This window comes from Trachemys scripta, chromosome 19, assembly GCF_013100865.1.
Source record: "Trachemys scripta elegans isolate TJP31775 chromosome 19, CAS_Tse_1.0, whole genome shotgun sequence".
Taxonomy (NCBI): domain Eukaryota; kingdom Metazoa; phylum Chordata; order Testudines; family Emydidae; genus Trachemys; species Trachemys scripta.
The window spans coordinates 10668024-10686781 of NC_048316.1; the positions used below are offsets into that span (position 1 = coordinate 10668024).

General features: G+C 40.8%; 1 protein-coding gene across 8 annotated transcripts in view; it reads right to left on the reverse strand.

The window, feature by feature from the left end:
- The window catches only part of CLSTN1 (calsyntenin 1), a 62034-nt gene that overhangs the window by 6787 nt on the left and 36489 nt on the right, over positions 1-18758 (reverse strand). For 4 of the 8 annotated variants that reach the window (XM_034753365.1, XM_034753372.1, XM_034753367.1 and 1 more), the window contains 12 exons: positions 17269-17477; positions 16236-16385; positions 15946-16131; positions 13188-13436; positions 9626-9747; positions 8336-8498; positions 6200-6259; positions 4683-4840; positions 3554-3702; positions 1665-1891; positions 1033-1203; positions 697-842 (listed from right to left, as the gene is read on the reverse strand). In XM_034753365.1, coding sequence (XP_034609256.1) covers positions 697-842; positions 1033-1203; positions 1665-1891; positions 3554-3702; positions 4683-4840; positions 6200-6259; positions 8336-8498; positions 9626-9747; positions 13188-13436; positions 15946-16131; positions 16236-16385; positions 17269-17477 — 1990 coding nt within the window. The remainder of the gene's footprint in view (positions 1-696; positions 843-1032; positions 1204-1664; positions 1892-3553; positions 3703-4682; positions 4841-6199; positions 6260-8335; positions 8499-9625; positions 9748-13187; positions 13437-15945; positions 16132-16235; positions 16386-17268; positions 17478-18758) is intronic. The other 4 variants (XM_034753368.1, XM_034753366.1, XM_034753371.1 and 1 more) reach the window with 2 other exon arrangements.

An 18758-nucleotide genomic window follows, 5' to 3' on the forward strand; every position in this document is an offset into this window, starting at 1 on the left:
AAGAAGTGAGGTTCTTACCCACGAAAGCTTATGCTCCCAATACTTCTGTTAGTCTCAAAGGTGCCACAGGACCCTCTGTTGCTTTTTACAGATTCAGACTAACACGGCTACCCCTCTGATATAGATACTGTGTGGTTTTAGCTATATTATTCCCTTCCTTCCCGTGTAAATATGCAGGACAATAATAATTTTTATTTCAAGTAGTTCCTCCTGTCACTCAGGATTAGTCTTCCTGGTAATCTCTGTGTCATGCAAGCAAGACAGTAGTAAGCCCCATTGCAAGAAAAAACAGAATCATTTACAGAATCACAGTAATTAGAGTAGGAAAAAAGACTTCTCAAGTCCATTTCCTTAGGGTCAATGCAGCACTGTTCCCAATAGTCCATTTTCTAGTGTCCCACCTCCCCAACCAGCCTCTTCCCCACTCACTCCCCTTAACTGCATTCCATATAGTAGGATACACATAGGTCCCAACTCCATATGATCTGGTCTGTGCATCACTCAGAGTTGGAATCAATTAAGGCAACTTTTGGATTGACAATTCATTAAAACAGCCTAACACACCCTAGTCTGCTCTGATGACATAATATTTAGAAGGCAGAGATCCAAACCAGTTACTGATCAATTTCTTGAAGCATTAACTTTCATCTATGTAGGCTCTGACAACTTTCAAAGGGATGAGATTAGCTCACATACCTCCACTTTAAATTCATTGCTGACATAGCGACCATTAAGCTCAGAACAGACCAACTTGAACTTTCGGTCAAACAGAGAGACAGTGTGCCAGTTTCTGTAGCGTATCAAGTGCAAAACCTCCTCATAGCTGGCCATAGTATCAACACCTAGGAGGATAAAAAAAACCCAGTTACTTGTCAGAACTATAAACTGTTTGGGGGTTTTGGGGTGGGGGGAAGGAGAAAGTTTTCATTCAGTTAACAAATATTTCACTTAGTAAGCACACAAATACACAGTTCCTGTTCTCATTTGCCTCAAACCCTTCCCAGCAAAAGGCCAAAGGTGGCAACCCCTTACCTGTGATGATCATGCCAAGGTTGGAGCTGCTCATCTCAATGCCCTTCTGCTGTAACTGTGTCATGTCAACCTCCAGGCTTTCCTGCTCCTGATTTAGCTCCTCTCCTAGCACTGTGACCTCACATGTATCCAAGTTGTGCATGATCTCCTCCGATACCAAAGATTCTTGGACTGAAGGAGGACATGGAAGCCAAAGAAAGAAGCAGAAAGGCCAAAGGCAAAGTGGAAGGAGCTGTACTGTGTCGTAAGCAGCTATAATTCTTCCCTTCTGACTACGTACAATGATTTGGCCATGAAGAATGATCTAGGTGTGAGATTGAATTCCCATTTAAGAAACCACACCCAAAAAGCATTCTCTCCCTTGGAGAAGAAACAGTCTAAGACTGTTCTCACTTCTGATTGAAGTTCTGCAGGCCCAGGGGAAAAACAGCATGCCCACTGCCTCACCCAGCCCTGCCTACCCACTCTCTTCCTGCTAAATCAAAAAGACAGTATCATAAAAAATTTGACACCCACCCCCTCCATTCTGTGCTACAGTAGGGATATCCACACAGGGAGGGCCATCCCCCACTGCAGAGAACTTGGGGGAGGGGCACAGATTCCACAACTGGGTTAATAATCAAGTTTGTTACCGGTAGGATCCTCATCTCCATCTCCCTCTGGTTCCACCTCCCGAGTGATGGTGCTGATTATGCGAAGCTCAGGGAAGAGAGAAACTCCCTCTGGACTCTCAAACTCTGAAGCAGAACGGGCAAAATGATTGATGCCACTCAAGCTGATCTTGGGTTCCTCAGGCTGCAAGACCATTATATACCCATCCACAAAGGGAATGGCAATGCAGGCTTCTTCATTGAAACACCTACAAAAGATACACAGGCTGTTTGTTTAACTGTGCAAGACAGGCTTAAAGGAGAGGCAGTTATGCATCCCAGTGGCAATTAAATAGTTAAAATATGCTGAACATTTCAATCGTTAATTAAATCCTACATAAATAAGCTCTGTCTCAGACCCAAGGGTCCTATAATTCATCCAACAACTGTGTTGGAAATATAGACCACCACTACCACCTCCTCAAAGGGAACAATGTTAAAATGAATTTTTGCTCATGGAGAACATTTTGTCCCATTTTCTGGGCTATGACTGACATCCACAGATTATGCCAATAGGTAAGGCTGCAATACTGGATAAGTCCTCACAGTGCACACTTACAATGATCACAACCAAGATTGCCAACTAGGAAAAATAAAATCAAACCGGACATGAAGGAAATAACTGACCTCAAATAAATAGAGTAGAAATATAAATAGGACTGGAAATGATGGGTCACATGCCTACTAACATGGCCCAGAGAATTCTGGTCATTCAAGTGGCCAAATGATGCTTTTTTGTTTCATGAAAATATAGATGGATTTAGATGCCTAACTACATAATGGTTCATAATTCACAGTTCCATATGCTTCTGATGCAAAACCAGGAGAAACTTTGTTTGTGAAGTTCTTTTAAACTGGAGCATTCCAAGTTTTATTTTGGGATACTGAGTACGTTCAAACCCAAAACTTGGGTAGGAAGCCATGAAAATGCACACCCAATGAGAAACATCACATGAACTACTGTAAAGCAACAATGCCAGCTCTGACAAGAGCTCTGTTTAAGTGTCCAAACAGCATAGCAGTTCCTTTTAACAAACCATCTCATACAGATGCTTATAGATAGCCACTAGCTGAATCAATGGCCTATAGATTACCGGCATACTCGGAGATATTATGCATTCTTGTCCCCATGAAAAGTCCTGAAGAACGACAGAATACACCCAAAATAGCCTTTTTTTTTTTTTTTTTTTTTTTTTAAATAAAGTTACCATTTTCCAGCCTGACTTTGGTCACCTCTCTCTGATCAGTGTCTTCAATGTCATCTGAAACCAGTCTGGAGAAGTTCTGACGGCAATGCTAACAAATATGCAATAGCTCAAGGCACTTAAGGCTGCTGTTCACAGCAAAAAGATTCTGTGCCAAAAGATTACTCCAGAAGCTTCATTTGACTTAAGCAGGAATTGCAGGTGTCTAACACCTCTTAAAAAAAAAAAAAAAAGTCAGACTACTTGTTCAGGTGCCTAGATGCAGATGTAGGCACTTAAATTTGAACACATTGGCCATAATCAGCATCAAATATTTTACTTTACATCTACAACAACATTTACTGATCCCTGGATCAGATCCCCCAAAAATATTACAATACCCACTAATATCTAATCAACAGTTCCAAGAAACAGATCAGGATTTTTATGTAACAGAACAAATTTGATATTGGTAACTGTTCTAAGGGCTGGTTCAAAGCCCACTGAAATCACTGGGAAGATTCCCTTTCACCTCAGTACTCAAGGCTCATGATCAGAGCCTTCAAAATAAAGGTCTGCATTAGTGACCACGTCAATGGCACTGCACTAAAGAATTTTATTTTAGTTTATTTATCCAAGCCCCCAATATCCTTATGTATAGATGCATTTTTCTGCAGTACGACATACTTGACATTGCTGGTGATTTTGAGCCTCCGGATTCCAGGTGTTGGGAACTGGCGGGAATTCAGGTAGGAAATGTGCTGCATGGCTTTGTCAAACCTGTCAATATCATCCCCTTCCAAGGACAACGTTGACTGGCTGGGATTCACATTAATCTGAAACCATTCCAAAGAGCAGAAGAAAAATGAAAAAAGAGATCCAAGTACCAATGTGCTGGAATAATTAAACCAAAAAGCTCAGCGCTGCTTAACCTATTAAGCATGGAGATAATTAGCATTTGTATTCAAAGCAGAACGAATCATTATTCACTGGCTTTACAACTCAGTTTAAGTCAAACATTTACAGTATTTCATTATCCAAGAAAAATTCCAGGAATTTGGCACTCTAGTCATCTGAAAGAGATATAGCTAACAAGTCAGGAAAACTTAGCCTTGTTCTCACAGGCCTTGCTATTGAAATAAAATACCTACTCATAAATGAGACCTATTATGTTAAGTTGTTTTGTTAGGCTCCATAAATGTAAAGCGCTTATGCATCCGTTTGCATTCTCAAAGGCCACTGAAGGCCAAGCCTACACTAGAAACTTTTGCTGGTTTAGTAATATCACTAGGGGTGTGATTTTTTTTTAAAACTGCATCTCTATACCACTAACAGTCCAAGTGAAAGGCAGCTGTACTGGCACAAAAACGCTTTAGCCGGTATTTCATTTGAAGAACTGGCATAAGATATACTGGGGAAAAACACTCTTGCTTTTATAAGCTGCATCTACAATATAGCTATATTGGCAAATCTTTACCAGGTCAAGTACTTGCTTTCTTAAGGCTAATCGACACTAGAAAGTTAGGTTGACCTAGATACATCACTCAGAGGTATGAAAAATTCACAGCCCAGAGCAATGTTGTTAAGTGAACCTAAGCCCCAGTGTAGACAGTGCTAGGTCAACAGAAGAATTCTTCCATTGACTTGGTGACCAAACCTTTGGGAGAGGTGAATTACTACACCACCAGAAGAACCCTTCTATACTACAGCAGTGGTGCTGCAGAGCTGTAGCTGTGCCGCTGTAGCATTTCTAGTATAGACAAACCCTTAGTAAATCACAGCACATGCATTTCACTTCATCCATATGCAAATTTACCTTCATGCCTTTGCCAATGCCATCAGCAATTTGCAAATCTAATCCTTCCTTGCAGGTATAGAGGCAGTCTATCACCTTCTTGTTCTCCAGTTTACCAGACCGGATCATTAATCCAGCCAGATTGCCTCGGAAAAACTGAGCCATGTGAAGTTCGCCACCTTTATAAAGAGGGAGGAAAAAACTTTATAGACCTTAGACCTTTTCTTTTTATCATCAATTGTGCTTTATTTTACCATGATGTATTGACATGCAGGTTAGTTTATATCCATTCCGGGTGTTAAACTTGTGATCATGTTCAAGCACAATGAAAGAATTAAACAGTTCATCATGCATATGGCCCTCAAAACAGACATGTATGGCCATCCTGAACTGTGAAGCGGAGGCTAGTGTTTCCATCACAAATGTTACTTTTGCCTATACAGCGAGGTGGTGTACTTAAAGACGACCAAAGATAGAGCTAACGAGCTCTTTGAGACTTTAATCCTAGTGCTGAAATGATATCTCCTATTTGTCATTAACTCTAGAAAATGAGGAGACGCCTATCAGGATAGGAGAAAGTGCAACAAAGTACAATTTATGCCAAACCAAGAACCTGAAGTGCTGCATACATTTTAAACCAGAAGGGCTGGTTATGATGATCCAGTCTGCCTGACACAGAGCACAGAATTTCACTTAGTAACTCTTATTTCAAGTTCATCATTGATTGAGGTAGAGTGCAGTTTCAGAAAGATATCTACGTGATAGAAAAATCCACTGCAGCCCTCAGTAAGTGGTTCCAATAGTTTCCCTCATTTAAAAAACATTGCACCGCACATCCAGCCTGAATCTGTCTAGCTCCAACTTCCAGCCCTTGGATCTTGTTATGCTTTTGTTTGCCAAGATAAAAGTAAGCTATCAGAAATCTTCTCATGTATGTACTTCTACAGCATTCAAAGCAGTTCCAGACCTTACAAGAACAGTAAGTACCTAAATGTATTCTCTTAGAAATATGTAGTAAATTAAATCTCAAACCAAGACATGAAACCCAGAGAACCGCTGAAACTATGTAGAAAAATAAAACATTGCAATGTCAGCCAAATGGGAAGAAAAGCTAGTATTTATGTCTGTTGGCTCCAACTGGCATTTTTACAGACTACTGATCAAGTGAGTACCCACTAGGAATTCTAGGTGTTATCAAGACACATTGTCCTTTGGGTTACATATAAGATCTATGCAATGATATCTGAATAAAACCGGATGAAAAAAGTATAGCTAATACTTTGCATTAATGGCTCATATTACACCACTTCACTGCAATCACAATGGTTTCAAGTTTGTACATGGATATGCACTTATATGCAATAAAAATAAAATCAGGAGGTGAAGCATTGGAAATAATAGTACAATGAAGAAACAGCCCGGAAGCAGATTATGTGGGGGGCATCAGGGGCCAAAACGCAATGCCTGCATTTCATGCTATATGTGAGATGAAGCAATGTCTTGGCTTAAAAATGAAATAAAAAAGTAGCGGAAAATACTCCAGCAACCTGCAGATGTCTCAGGCACAGTTTCATTGTCATTTTCATTTCCTGTATATTCTGTAGAAAAGCAAGACAAAGAATAGGGACAATGGGGAAGGGACCAAGTAATGAGGGACTTGTAAGTAACCTTTGTTATCACACACACACACACACACACACACACACACACACACACACACACACACACACACACTCTCTCTCTCTCTCCTTTCACCAAGCATATTCTGCTTATATCCCAACCAGCTCTTCACAACTGGTATGAATTTAATCAGTTTTAGCCTTGGAACAGAGTTGGATTTTCTTATATAAATCACTGCCAAACCCAGCAGCTAGAATACTTCATATTCCCATTTTCACGGGTATGATGGGGAGATTAAAGTCTATGTTAACCGATCTCCTAAGGAAAAAAGTATTATGGACAGATCAAAAGGAGCCATTACTGACCAATAATTCAGACCAAATTAATAATACTGCATATATTAATTGGCCAATTTTTGAAATGGCAGCTTTTTAAAAAAGAGTGGGAGAATAAAAATGTTAAAGAGGATTTAGAAAGCATGACTTTAAGGAGGAAAAAAAGTATTAAAGTCTTCTTTATATATAAATCAATGTATTTAAAGTTTGGTAAAGCAAACAATATTGCTCTCAGGTCAAGACCTTAAGCATTAGTTTCACTCTTGGCATAAATTCTTCTTTGACTGAGTTATAATCCTCTTAAAATAAGGTTTTCAATAGAATTCCCTGACAGACCCACAAGTCTGCAACCCCAAAGTTTTAGCATCCCCATTTCAAGTCCATTACTGGCAATGGCCAGGATGGAAGCAGGAAGGAATGAAAGGATTATATAGTGGTGCTAATGCACATCACTATAGGGAACCTCCATGTGGAGGCCAAAGGAACATAAATATTTACAAGTAAAAATGATTGGGCTTGTGTTAGGATACAAGAGCCTATATCGAAGCCTTGGGGCATTCCTGACATTTAGCTGGCATATTTCTGGTTTCCCCGGCACACTTCAGCTCTCTGGAAGCTGGTTACCGCTCCACTTGCTGCTGCACTATAGCAAAACAAAAGGGATAATCTGAAAGCCATCTATATAGCAATAAATGAAGTGAACTGGAACCTCACTAATGATTGGGAGACTGGTTGCAAGTTAATTAATTTTGCAAATTAGCAAGTATTAAAAAGGTAATGGGCCCCTCAAAATACATAATGCATATTCTGACCCCTGGACTGTCATTTTATCTTTCCAAGGCCTCAAATCTCAGAGACAGGAGAGGCACCATAAGACTCTCCTTATTGCATGCTCTATGAATGTCCTATGTACTGTATGCAGATGCAACAGTTTGGTGTAAGCTTGCAGACCTATAGTAAAATATCTATGATCCAATATTTGTTCTACTAAAAAAGTATTGTTCTATTAGGTCAAGATTTTCTAGCTAGATCAGCAGTTTTCCAACTTGTAAGTAATTTGATCAGTAAGCAAAATGAACTGAACTGAGCAGCCCACTGCAGTCCTTTGGTAATCTACTTCCAACGCTTCATGTTCAGATGACACCTGCCCCATTTTCTCCAGCTTTTGATGAGTAAGCGTCACCAGTATTATAGGCTGTGAATCAGCATTAAGCAGCCTGTAGAGAATCACAATTTAAGCTTAGTTTGCATATAATAAAACTGCTGCTATTTTCTTCTTTTTATAACCACAAGTGGCAAAATCCTCAAGAGAAAACATTATTGTTACTTAATTAAATCCTCATATGGAAACATGGCCAAAAATGAGAGCTTGGTTTTTCTAAAGTCTGTTTCAAATTAGGTTAGAAAGCGAAGGTTCTGCCTAGTAATCTTCAGAATAAAATGTACTTTTGTTAGTATTACCAAAAATAAAACTGTCTATATTCCCATAATTATTACAGAAATCACTTAAGTGGAACCCTGCCTGGCATTTCTAGATGTAGTTTGGTATTTCATATCCACCTATGGGTGATGAGTACAACGGCATTCAGAAAAAGTGACTACATTAAAAAAGAAATATATGTGATAGTGGGACAGAGGAAAAATCTGTAGGAGATGTAAAAAGCAATCTTCCATTGCCCTGAAGAGAACTAACCATTCATGGAGATGAGAAATTGTTACCTTGCCAACATGCTCCAACTACCAGCTGAGTTTCTATCTTGGAAGGATGTAGTGGGTAATCCTCAGTCACTGGGAAAGGATCATATGAAATTCCATCTACATAGAGTGTCACTGTTGGAAATTCAACATTGAGGACATAATGATGCCATTCTTTGTCACACACCTGGGAAGAGAACGACAGGTAATGTTTAAAAACAGAGTTCCACCAAAGCAGTCACTGGAGTACATTTAGTACACTGCCATATTAAAACACTATTTGACAAGATTTTCATTCAGTTCTGCTGAAGTATTCTAATAGTATATAAATATGGCAATTTCCAGGAAAAAAATTTCCCAAGCCAAAATTTGAGATCTTTAATAATGGAAGCTGGTTGCAATTATGGGAATGCTACCAACTCCCCATAAGTATGCACAAGGCCATTTTATAATCACAGCAGCATGTGCCAGTATGTGAAGAATGCTAGAATGTTACTAATTGGGTGGTTACATTCCAGCATCAGAAATTCAGATGATCTTACTGCTTAAATAACTGGCAGCAAACAAACAGATCCCCAACATTAGCTGGAAGCAGATAAAGGAACCTCTATATGAGAGCTATTAGCCACATAAAATTTACTTATTTTGCTCAGATTTATTGGTCCAATAATTTTTTTTTTTAACTCTCTAACGGTAGTCTTCCTGATCATGAGTGCTACCAATATTACACAAATTGCTTGTACCAATTAGCCAGTTTGCTTATCTAACGCCAGCAATGCACATGGTGTCAGGAAAATTTTTCTTCCAGTGTGCAAAAGGATTAAAAAAAGTTTTTCTGTTATCTTATTACATTATTTGACCTACAAAAAAAAGTCATATGCTCACAAATACTTAATTGTATAAACACATGGGAATACTTGCAAGTAGAATGGTCATTCATTTTTTATTGTGTTCAATGGAGACAAGTTCTACCAAATCTGATTCCTATCTTTTAAACACTTAATTTACTCACTTAAAGCCAGTTTCTACCCCCCTTACTCATACAGTTCAACTCAGTATTCCATAACTAATCCCCATTGACTTCTGTAGGGATACTAAAGAAGCAAGATGTGACTCTACATGAATAAGGATAGCAGAATATGGCCCTGAAACTTTAGAACTATAGAACACAGCTCAGTTTATTTTAGTAAACTGTGGAATGAGGCCTTTGGATTTCCACAAAGACTTAATTTACTATTAAAACTATCATGCTGTTTTAGGCTCCTATGGATACTTAAATTGTAAATTTCTTAACAAGTTCCCTTTCATACTAACCTGGTTCAATTTCCAGTGGAATTCAGCAGGTTTGTAAGTTTTTCCCTCTGAAGGATCTTGGCGGAAGAGGAAAACAAGTCGGCAATTGTGTACATAAAGAGAGTAGTGGTGCCGGTTCATATCTGCACAAAAGGTTACATTAATGTTACTCTTTCCCATTGCCCTGTGCCCTCAAACTCTAGAACTGGAAATGATAGTCAAGAATTCACATAACCCTAAACTACATGACTGATATGTAAATGTGCTATTAATACCGTCCTTCAGGATAGTAATAAGTAATGAGAGCACAAGACAGATTTAAAAGAAATCAGGCATGCTATAGTTTCAATGGAAAAGAAGTGTCCACGGAAGCAGTTTTAGGTCATCCATTCCTAAACAATCCAACAGTAATACTGATAACACCATAGCTAATAAGACACATGTCCTTCCCAACTAAGGACTAGGACTAATATATCACAGGGGTAAGCCTACAGATAGGAGAAATCGAACAAAATTCAAATTGTGGGTAGTGAAAAATCTTCTGTTGCTAATTAATACTATTTAGCATGTCTATAGCATTACAGGCAGGTAAGATGCTTTATGAGGGTATTAAAACACACATGGTCCATGTCCTAAAGAATTAATCTAAACCAGGGTTTTCTCAAAACTTCATTGCACCGTGACCACCTTCTGACATAAAAATTACTACATTACCCCCGGAAGGGGGACTGAAACCCAAGCCTCACCGCCCTCGGCAGGGGGGTGGGAGGGAGAGAAGAGGAGGAGGAGGGGGCTGTAACCCTGCTGCCCATGGCTGAAGCTGAAGTCTGAGCACTGAAGCCGTCGGGCTTTGACTTTGGCTTCAGCCCCAGGCCCCAGCAAGTCTAACACCAGCCCTAGCGACCCCATTAAAATGGGGTTGCGACCCACTTTGGGGTCCTGACCCACAGTTTGAGAACTGCTAATCTAAACTAAATACAAGAGGAAGATGTTTAGAGAAACAAGGAAGTGACAGTGAGGATGAAGTAATTTTAATTCGGGTTACCCATATCATGCATAAATCAGCCAAGGAGGGAGGGAAAGGAAAAGGCCCAAACCCTTGTAGTTTCCCATCCCAACAACACAAATGTAATACATTTCTATACATAATATAATTAAACACCACAGATCATCCCCATAAGAGACCTAGTTTTTAAAAAAAAGAAATTGTATAATGTGCTGCTGAAATGAAGATGAAGGGATTGATAATTTCAAAAATTATCAACTTCAAACAATACTGGATTATGCTACGGCATAACTGCCCAGAAAAAGCCGCCTGTTTTGGAGATATGCTGCATATCACCTCTGTATGCCCCTCCCCCTGCTAAAATAGAGCACAATTCTAAACTAAGTTCATTTTTCTCCATTCAGATTACTTCAAGGATTCCAATAACTTTAGTTTTTAATTAAGGGGGTGGGAGGGATCTTTGTTGATCCTACCTGATACTCTCAAGCAAACACACACACAAAAGTTTCAATGAGTGATATTTGCTACTAGGTAGACACTTTACATCTGATCAAAGAAATATTTTTCAACCTATTGCTGATACAGTTCTCTCTCTTTTGATCAAATTCAATTCTGTTAATGATAGGGGGCCTATTTTGTTTTGCTTGTGTTTTTGGCTTGGCTTCCTTTGAGAGACCAGAAAGCTTGTTACCCAGAATGCCTTCTTCTAAAAATCACTAAACAAATCCCCTGCTCTAGCGAACAAAGGCAAGAATCTTGTACTCTATCAGCCAGCAATTATGAAGAGTTATCAGATATTCCTTTGTATCAATACAGTGACATTGCACTCCATATGCTTTATAAAAATATGTTTATGGAGTGTAAATATGATGTAACTGGAATAAGCTTCATGCAAAAGGTCTCTTGTAAGGTATATTACAAAGTGCATAACCTACTGAGTATATTCCTCTTATTTGTAGGCATGTATCATTCTTGTATCTGAAACTAGGAATATGAAGCATAACTCTGACGTCTACTGTAATTATGCAAAGTGTAGGCCATTAATGGTGGTTTAGAATCTTGATGGCTCCTATTGACTAGGATAATTGGCTATAAATGGTTTATTTACCTGCAAGCCTTCCTGTATATGTGCGGACCAGCCCTGGAAGAATGGAGGGGGTCTCACAGGACATTTAAACATGTCACCTGATACTGGAATCCATCTTAAACCTGGTACTTTCCATTTAGAAGGAGGGGTGTGAACCCAGAGAGACAAAAGATTCCCACCTTGTGCCAAAGATATAAAAGGGAGTGGAACAGAACAAAGGGGGTCCCACTCATGCGAAAGCCCCTGCTTTTCACCTAAGATGCCTGCTGAAACTAACAAGGACTGTACCAGGGGAAAGGATTGGGCCCAGACTAGGAAGGAATCTAGTCTGAGAAAGAAACCTATTGGAACATCTCTGAAGGTGAGATTTACCTGTAATCAGTTTCTTAATGTATTAGGCTTAGACTTGTGTGTTTTGTTTTATTTTGCTTGGTAACTTACTTTGTTCTGTCTGTTATTACTTGGAACCACTTAAATCCTACTTTTTTATACTTAATAAAATCACTTTTGTTTATTGATAAACCCAGAGTAAATTATTAATACCTGGGGGAGCAAGTAGCTGTGACTCTCTCTCTCTATTAGTGTTATGGAGGGCGGACAATTTATGAGTTTACCCTATATAAGCTTTATACAGAGTAAAACGAATTTATTTGGGGTTTTGATCCCATTGGGAACTGAGTGCCTGGGTGCTGGAGATGAGTGTCCTGCTGAGCAGTTTTTGGTTAAAGTCTGCAGTTTGCGGGGCATGGACGAGACTTGGGTCTGTGTTGCAGCAAGCTAGCATGTCTGGTTCAGCAAGGCAGGGTTCTGGAGTCCCAAGCTGGCAAGGAAAACGGGCTCAGAGGTAAATTCAGCATGTCAGGTGACAGAACGCATCACAAATACCATCTTCAAAATGATGGTGTTTGAAGCATTCACAGAAACTATTCAAAGGATAAAAGCAGCTTCATCATGGAAGGGGTGAAGGGAGAGGGAGAGAGCTATTTTCCCCTAGAAGCAAATATTCCACATTCAATCCTCTTATAAAAAACAAAACAAAAAAAGAGTGAGGATCCATATTGCTAAATCTACAGCATATAACCTCATGATTATCATGAGGTATCAAGAATGAGGGTCTCTCAAATAACACAATCTAAACAGATTATACTGCCAGATCAATTGGTATATCACAATGGCTAAAATCTCTACAGTATAAAGGAAACTGGATATCAAGTTCCCTTTATCTAACTGAAACTAAAAATTCTAAGGGCTTGTCTACACAGGAAAATTGATCAGCAGAACTATAGCTGCATAATTACACTGTTCTAGTTCTATGCCAATATAACTCCCTACCTGGGCATTACTCCAGAATAAAAGTGAGTTTTTCAGTGTAGCTTGTTGCTTCCAAAGTGAATCTAATCTAAAAGAGAGCTTCAGAGCCTCGAGTGACCTGCAATAAATACATCACCAAAACCAAAGACAGACTGTTTATAACTGAAGTATTTACAAACCTGTCTTGTCTGAATTGCAGAGTATTGTCTCCTTCTCCTTGGTACCAGGCCCATGCCTCATCCACACCGAAATCATAAAGGGCTCTTTTAGATTGACTGTGACAATGCCATCTGGAATCTTCACAGCTTGAGTGCCATTAAATTCAAAGACTTGGTCACTGTCATGGCCATTATCGGTAGGAAGTCCTACTGTCCAGTTAGCAGTGCTACTTGGAGGGGGAAGCAGCTCAGCTGTGCCAGAGGAAACACCTATAATAAAAGTATATTACTAAAAACACCCAGAAGGAAACGAAGAATTGGTGTCAAACCAAATTGGTTTTTGTTTGTTTGGTTTGATTGCTAACCTTTCCGCATTAGCTGTAAGGATCCTGTATTAGTGTCATGCACCAAGCAATTTTAAATTTAATTGCAATGTAGTTAAACATTGTCAGACCTAACAGCTCTGAATTACTTGTTCCAGCCATTTAACCTCTTGGTAGACATCCAATTTAGCAAACAATGTTTGCTCTCTAGGCTTTGCCTACCTAGAGCCTCCTTGTTGCTGTTTACCCCAGCAGTCATAATATCACACATTAATGGCATTTTACTTCCTGAATTCCTGAGTCATGAGGATGACACCACTTTTCTCCTGTTATAACTCTCTACCAGTCTTGAGAGCTTTATTTCTTCTGGTTAAAGAGGGCTGGATGAGATTCCCTTTAGAGCCCAAATCAGTCACAGGAATTGCTGTTTAATCATGTAAAATATCCACTTCCTAAAAGAAGCTGGGCGTTTACTCAGCACTCCAAATCCAGGGTAACTGATGTCATAGTGAAGCACACCAGACTTCGGCATTGACTAATAGTGCCAGCAGCTCAGGACTGCCACAGTATTAAGTAAAGTTCACAAATATGGATGTTATTGGTTAAAGTTTCAGCAGATAATAAGACCGCTGCACACAGGTATCCAGCTAAAACCTACATACGAGTCAAGTTCAGCCCTTGAGTAAGCAGAATTGCTCATGTAAATCTTACACCATTATAAAGAAAATAGTCTAAGAAGAGAGATGATAAGGGATAGAGAATAAGTTTAAGCCTTGTCTACACTACACAGTTTTGTCAGCAAAAGGCATCTTTTGCCCACAAAACAGATGTACATACTAGAATGCTACTTACAAAATAAAACCACCTTGACAAGGGACATAGAGCTTTTTGCAGCAAAGTTAAAGCGACAAAGCATTGGTGTAGACACTGCCATTCATTATGTCACCATAACTGGCCTCCCTCACTATCCCACAATGCCCACCATGACCGCTCTGCTCACTGTTTCGAACTCTACTGCACTGCATACAGCTACACAGGCATGCGCCCCTCCCTTTTCAAATCTCTGGGAAGTTCTGACAGCTGAGCATGTGGCAGCAAACAGCAAATCATTAACCCAAAATCCTGCTTTCCCTGGGGGAAACAGGAACACAGCTGCAGACAGGCTGCTGCTGGAAGGGGGAGGGAGCGAGGACAACTGCTGTGCAGAGCCGGGGAGGGAGGTGGTGATTAATGGGGATGGGGGAGCTCCCCCTCTCCCTGCCTCAGGACTGATTGCTTCCAGCCACTGTCTGAACTTAAAGAGACAGCATGCTGACACACTCACTCTCCCCCAACACACACAGTATCTCTCATATAAACACTCCCCTAACACATGCTAGTTTCTGTCTCTCCCCGACACATACTCTCCCCCCACACTTCCGTTTAAAAGTGGCTGGCAATCTAGTTGGATGCCCATGGAAGATGGGATTGAGAAATCTGCATCATGTGATGCTATACCTGCCCCATGAGGCATTGCAAACCCTTCCCAAAGCACCCTGCAGCCAGTTGCACAGTGGGATAGCTACCCACAGTGCACTGCTCTCTGTGTCAATGCAAGAGCTGCTAGTATGGCTGCACTCTGGCGACAAGGAGCATAGCGCGGACATGCAACAGCGGTTTAATTAAAGCGGCATAGCTTTTGTCAACAAAACTAAAGTAGACATAGCCTCAGTTAACACTTTGGGAAGAGAAGTGCAATTTCCTTCTCACACCCAATAAAAAGACGGTTTGGCAACACAGGCCATTATAAGCATATGGCCAGACTTCTAGAGGTGCTGAGCCACCCACAGCTCTTGGGTGACTCCAACTAGAACTAAAGGTGCTGAGCATCACTGACAGACTGGCCCATAATTTCCATCCTTTCATTTTGCATCAGAGGGGCTCATGAATTTTAATCCTACTAATCATAGCATAGGTGAATGCAAAAGGGTCCTCTAGCCCCTATGCAACAAAACATAGATTTAGCTGGTTTAAATGAAGTCCTTCATTCCAGGCCACATTTTCTCCACTTTATAATCCATCTCTTCATCATGGCCTCTGAAAAGACACCCACATTCATCCTGCATCTTGAAAAATAGGCAGTTTTCAATAACGATGCCAATCCACACACACTCAGCCATTTAATTCTGGAGCATTTATCACCAATGAGAAATTACTGCCCAAAATAAGAGAACAGGAAGGTTGGAAGGGGACAACGCAATGATTCTTCTTCCTCTGATGAGACTGAACTTGATGTTTTCAAATAATTGTCAGGCTCACCAAGTATAAGGTCTGCTAGACAAGATTTTGGGGCAACTTTTGTACTGACATGTTATTAAGTGTGCCCATTCGTTTGATATTCCTTATTCTGACTTGTGAAAAGATTATATTCAAAGGAAGACTTTTACTCAATTTCAAACCAATCAATGCATTCTTACCACAGAGTCTGTGAAGAGATTTCTCAGAGTAAGTATCTCTGTCACAACCTTTCCCAATATGATTAGTCTCTAGTTCCACTGTTGCTTGAATTGAAGTTATGGGTTCATCACAGGTCTCCAAATGTATATTGGGGAATAGAGCCAGAGAACCAGTCCCAGGCTCATATTCTATTCTTTTGCTCCAGCCTGTATAGTCACACAAAGAAATAAGATTAGAGATCTCTGGTGTTTACCAGTGTTTAACTGCAGTAAAGTAATAGCAGCTGGTGAAAGGAGGGGATTGAACTAACCTTGCCAGCCAGACTTGCATGTAGGCTTAATGCTAATCTTCACCAATACATCCTCAGCAGCTCTTTTCTTGCCACAGTCATATGCTGTCACAGTCAGCTTATATTGGCGCTCCTTGCCATAGTTTAACTTTTCTGTGTTTTTTATATAACCTGGCAATAGGGAGAGCCAATTAACAGTGAATATATGTTCATCTTTTAGACTCAGCTTCATTAAGTATACTCCCCCCCCCCCCCAAGTGCTAAGACTTGGAATAGTCATATGTAATTAAGCTTTAATTAACCCCTCCCTCAATTTATGTGGGTATAATACCCTAAACAGCAAACCCAATTCTTTAAGATTAAACCCAGAAGATTAACACAAATAAATACAGCAGCAGATGCAGTCTTAGCACTGTCTTTTTACAGCTCATTATGTTAGTGTAAATCTTTTAATAAAACCAAAGATTTAACTGTCTGCAGATAAGGAGCGAGGATTGTAACTTTGTGTGGTCTACACAGTTCAGGGAGCAAGTTAAATTAGTACTTTTCATTGACCCCAGCATCCTCCACTCCATAGTGTAACCTCTCAAGCCCTCTCTCAGTGTCTTAAATAAGGTTTTACGTGGTGTTTGCTGTTCAAGCTTTATAAATTTAAAACCAATCCTAAATACAGAAGAACAGTTATAGAAAGAAAAACATCTTAACAGCTGGTTTAGAACGTGGTATATCTACATTGCTATTTTTAAAAGACAAAACAGCAGGAGACCATAGGCTCTGTACTTCATGGTTAAGATCCCGTAAGACCTGAACTTGGAACCAGCTTCTTCAATAGAGCCCACAATTAAACATGATATTTTTAAAAGCTACAGAAGTTTGAAAAAGACTGTCCTTCCTGACCAAAACAGCAAATGCCTTAGAAACTGCTCTCTCTTTGGGCCCTGGGTTCTAAGATGTTCGGGGGGGAGCACTAATTTTATTTTGACATTGACCACATTTGAAACATTATTCTAAAGTACCAAATTAGAACAATTTCGCCCCCCTCCTTGGTTCTTACCATCTTTGTCAACAGCAAAGGGAACATCTGGAGTTACAATTTCATAGGTGCATATCTGGCTGAACTGGGGAGAACAATCTGCATCCACAGCTTCTACTTTCAGGATGTTGTCATATCTCTTCCCCTCAATAACTGTTGCTTTGTAGGACTTCTCTTTAAACACTGGAGCATACTCATTAACATCATTCACCTGAATACGTACTGTTGCTCTGGAGAGGAAACAGAATGGTCAGCTTTTAACACTGGGTGAAATAGGAATGTTACAGAGCTGCCATTCAACTAACATAGGAGTAGAACCACATTTTACAGATTAAGCTCCCCACCAAAATTTAGGCTCAGAAAAGAATAGTAGCCAGTGGTGGAAGAGACTCATTAGCTCAAGTCCACCCCTCTACTAAGGCAGGATACATTTTTCCTTTCCCAGAAGATTAATAAATAATATTTTGTACTTCCATAGCACCTTCCGTCAGAGGATCTCAAAGTTCTTTACACACAAATAAGTTACTCCTGAGGGCATTCTGCATAAAAAAAATTAAAATTCTGCACCAAAAAACCAACAACTCTGAGCACAATATTTTAAAATTCTCCAAAATTCTGCAAATTTTATTTGTCAAATAAATGTGGAGGCTCTAGCATAGCATTGGGGAGCACAGGACACTGGCTGCACAGAGGTGAGAGATCACTGTGCAGCTTCCCCCTGGGACACGGACTCAGTGGTGAGGCTCAACCCAACCCTGACACAGCGCAAGGACTGGGCCTGCCCCAGAAATACCCCAGGGCCCCGCCCATCTGTGCCAGGTGCATCAGGTGTAGGCAGGCAGGCTCAGCAAAGCAGGATCCAAGTGTGGATGGGCTTAGTGTGTGGGGGGGAATCCTGGTGTGGGTTGAGAGGGTTCTGTTTGGGGCAATCTGGGTGCAATTGGACTCTGCAGGGGGGTCCACATGAAAGTAGTTGGGGCTCAGCAGGCGGGGTGTCGGTGTGGGGGTGGGGCTCAGTGATGGGGTCCAAATGCTGGGGGAGTGGGGCTCAGTGTGGTGGGGATCCTGACGCAGCTGGTTGGAGCTCAGTATTCTGGGGATCGGAGTGTGGGTGGCTTGTCGAGGTGGTCCAGAAACAGGGGGAGTGGGGCTCATTGGGAGGGGCTGGGTATGAGGGGGTCTGGATGCACAGCTGATGGGGGAGCAGCTCCCTGTACAGTGATCCCTCCCCCTGCAGCTGAGGAGCAATGGGTGCAGGAAATGGGGACGGGGAGGACTGCAGAGCTTCCTACAGCCGGGGGAGAAATCTGGGGGTAGGTCTGACACAGCCTTGGATGCCGTGCAGGGGCAGAGGAAGTCCCATCCTCCCCCACCTAGCCAGGACTAGCAGTTGAGCCCGGTGCAGGGTAGGAGCCACCAGCTGGGTCTTTCCCAGTCCTGCCCCCTTCCCCACAGTGACCTACCTCTCTGTCGGCTGCCCTGGGCACCTGAAACATACTGCTGGGGAGGGT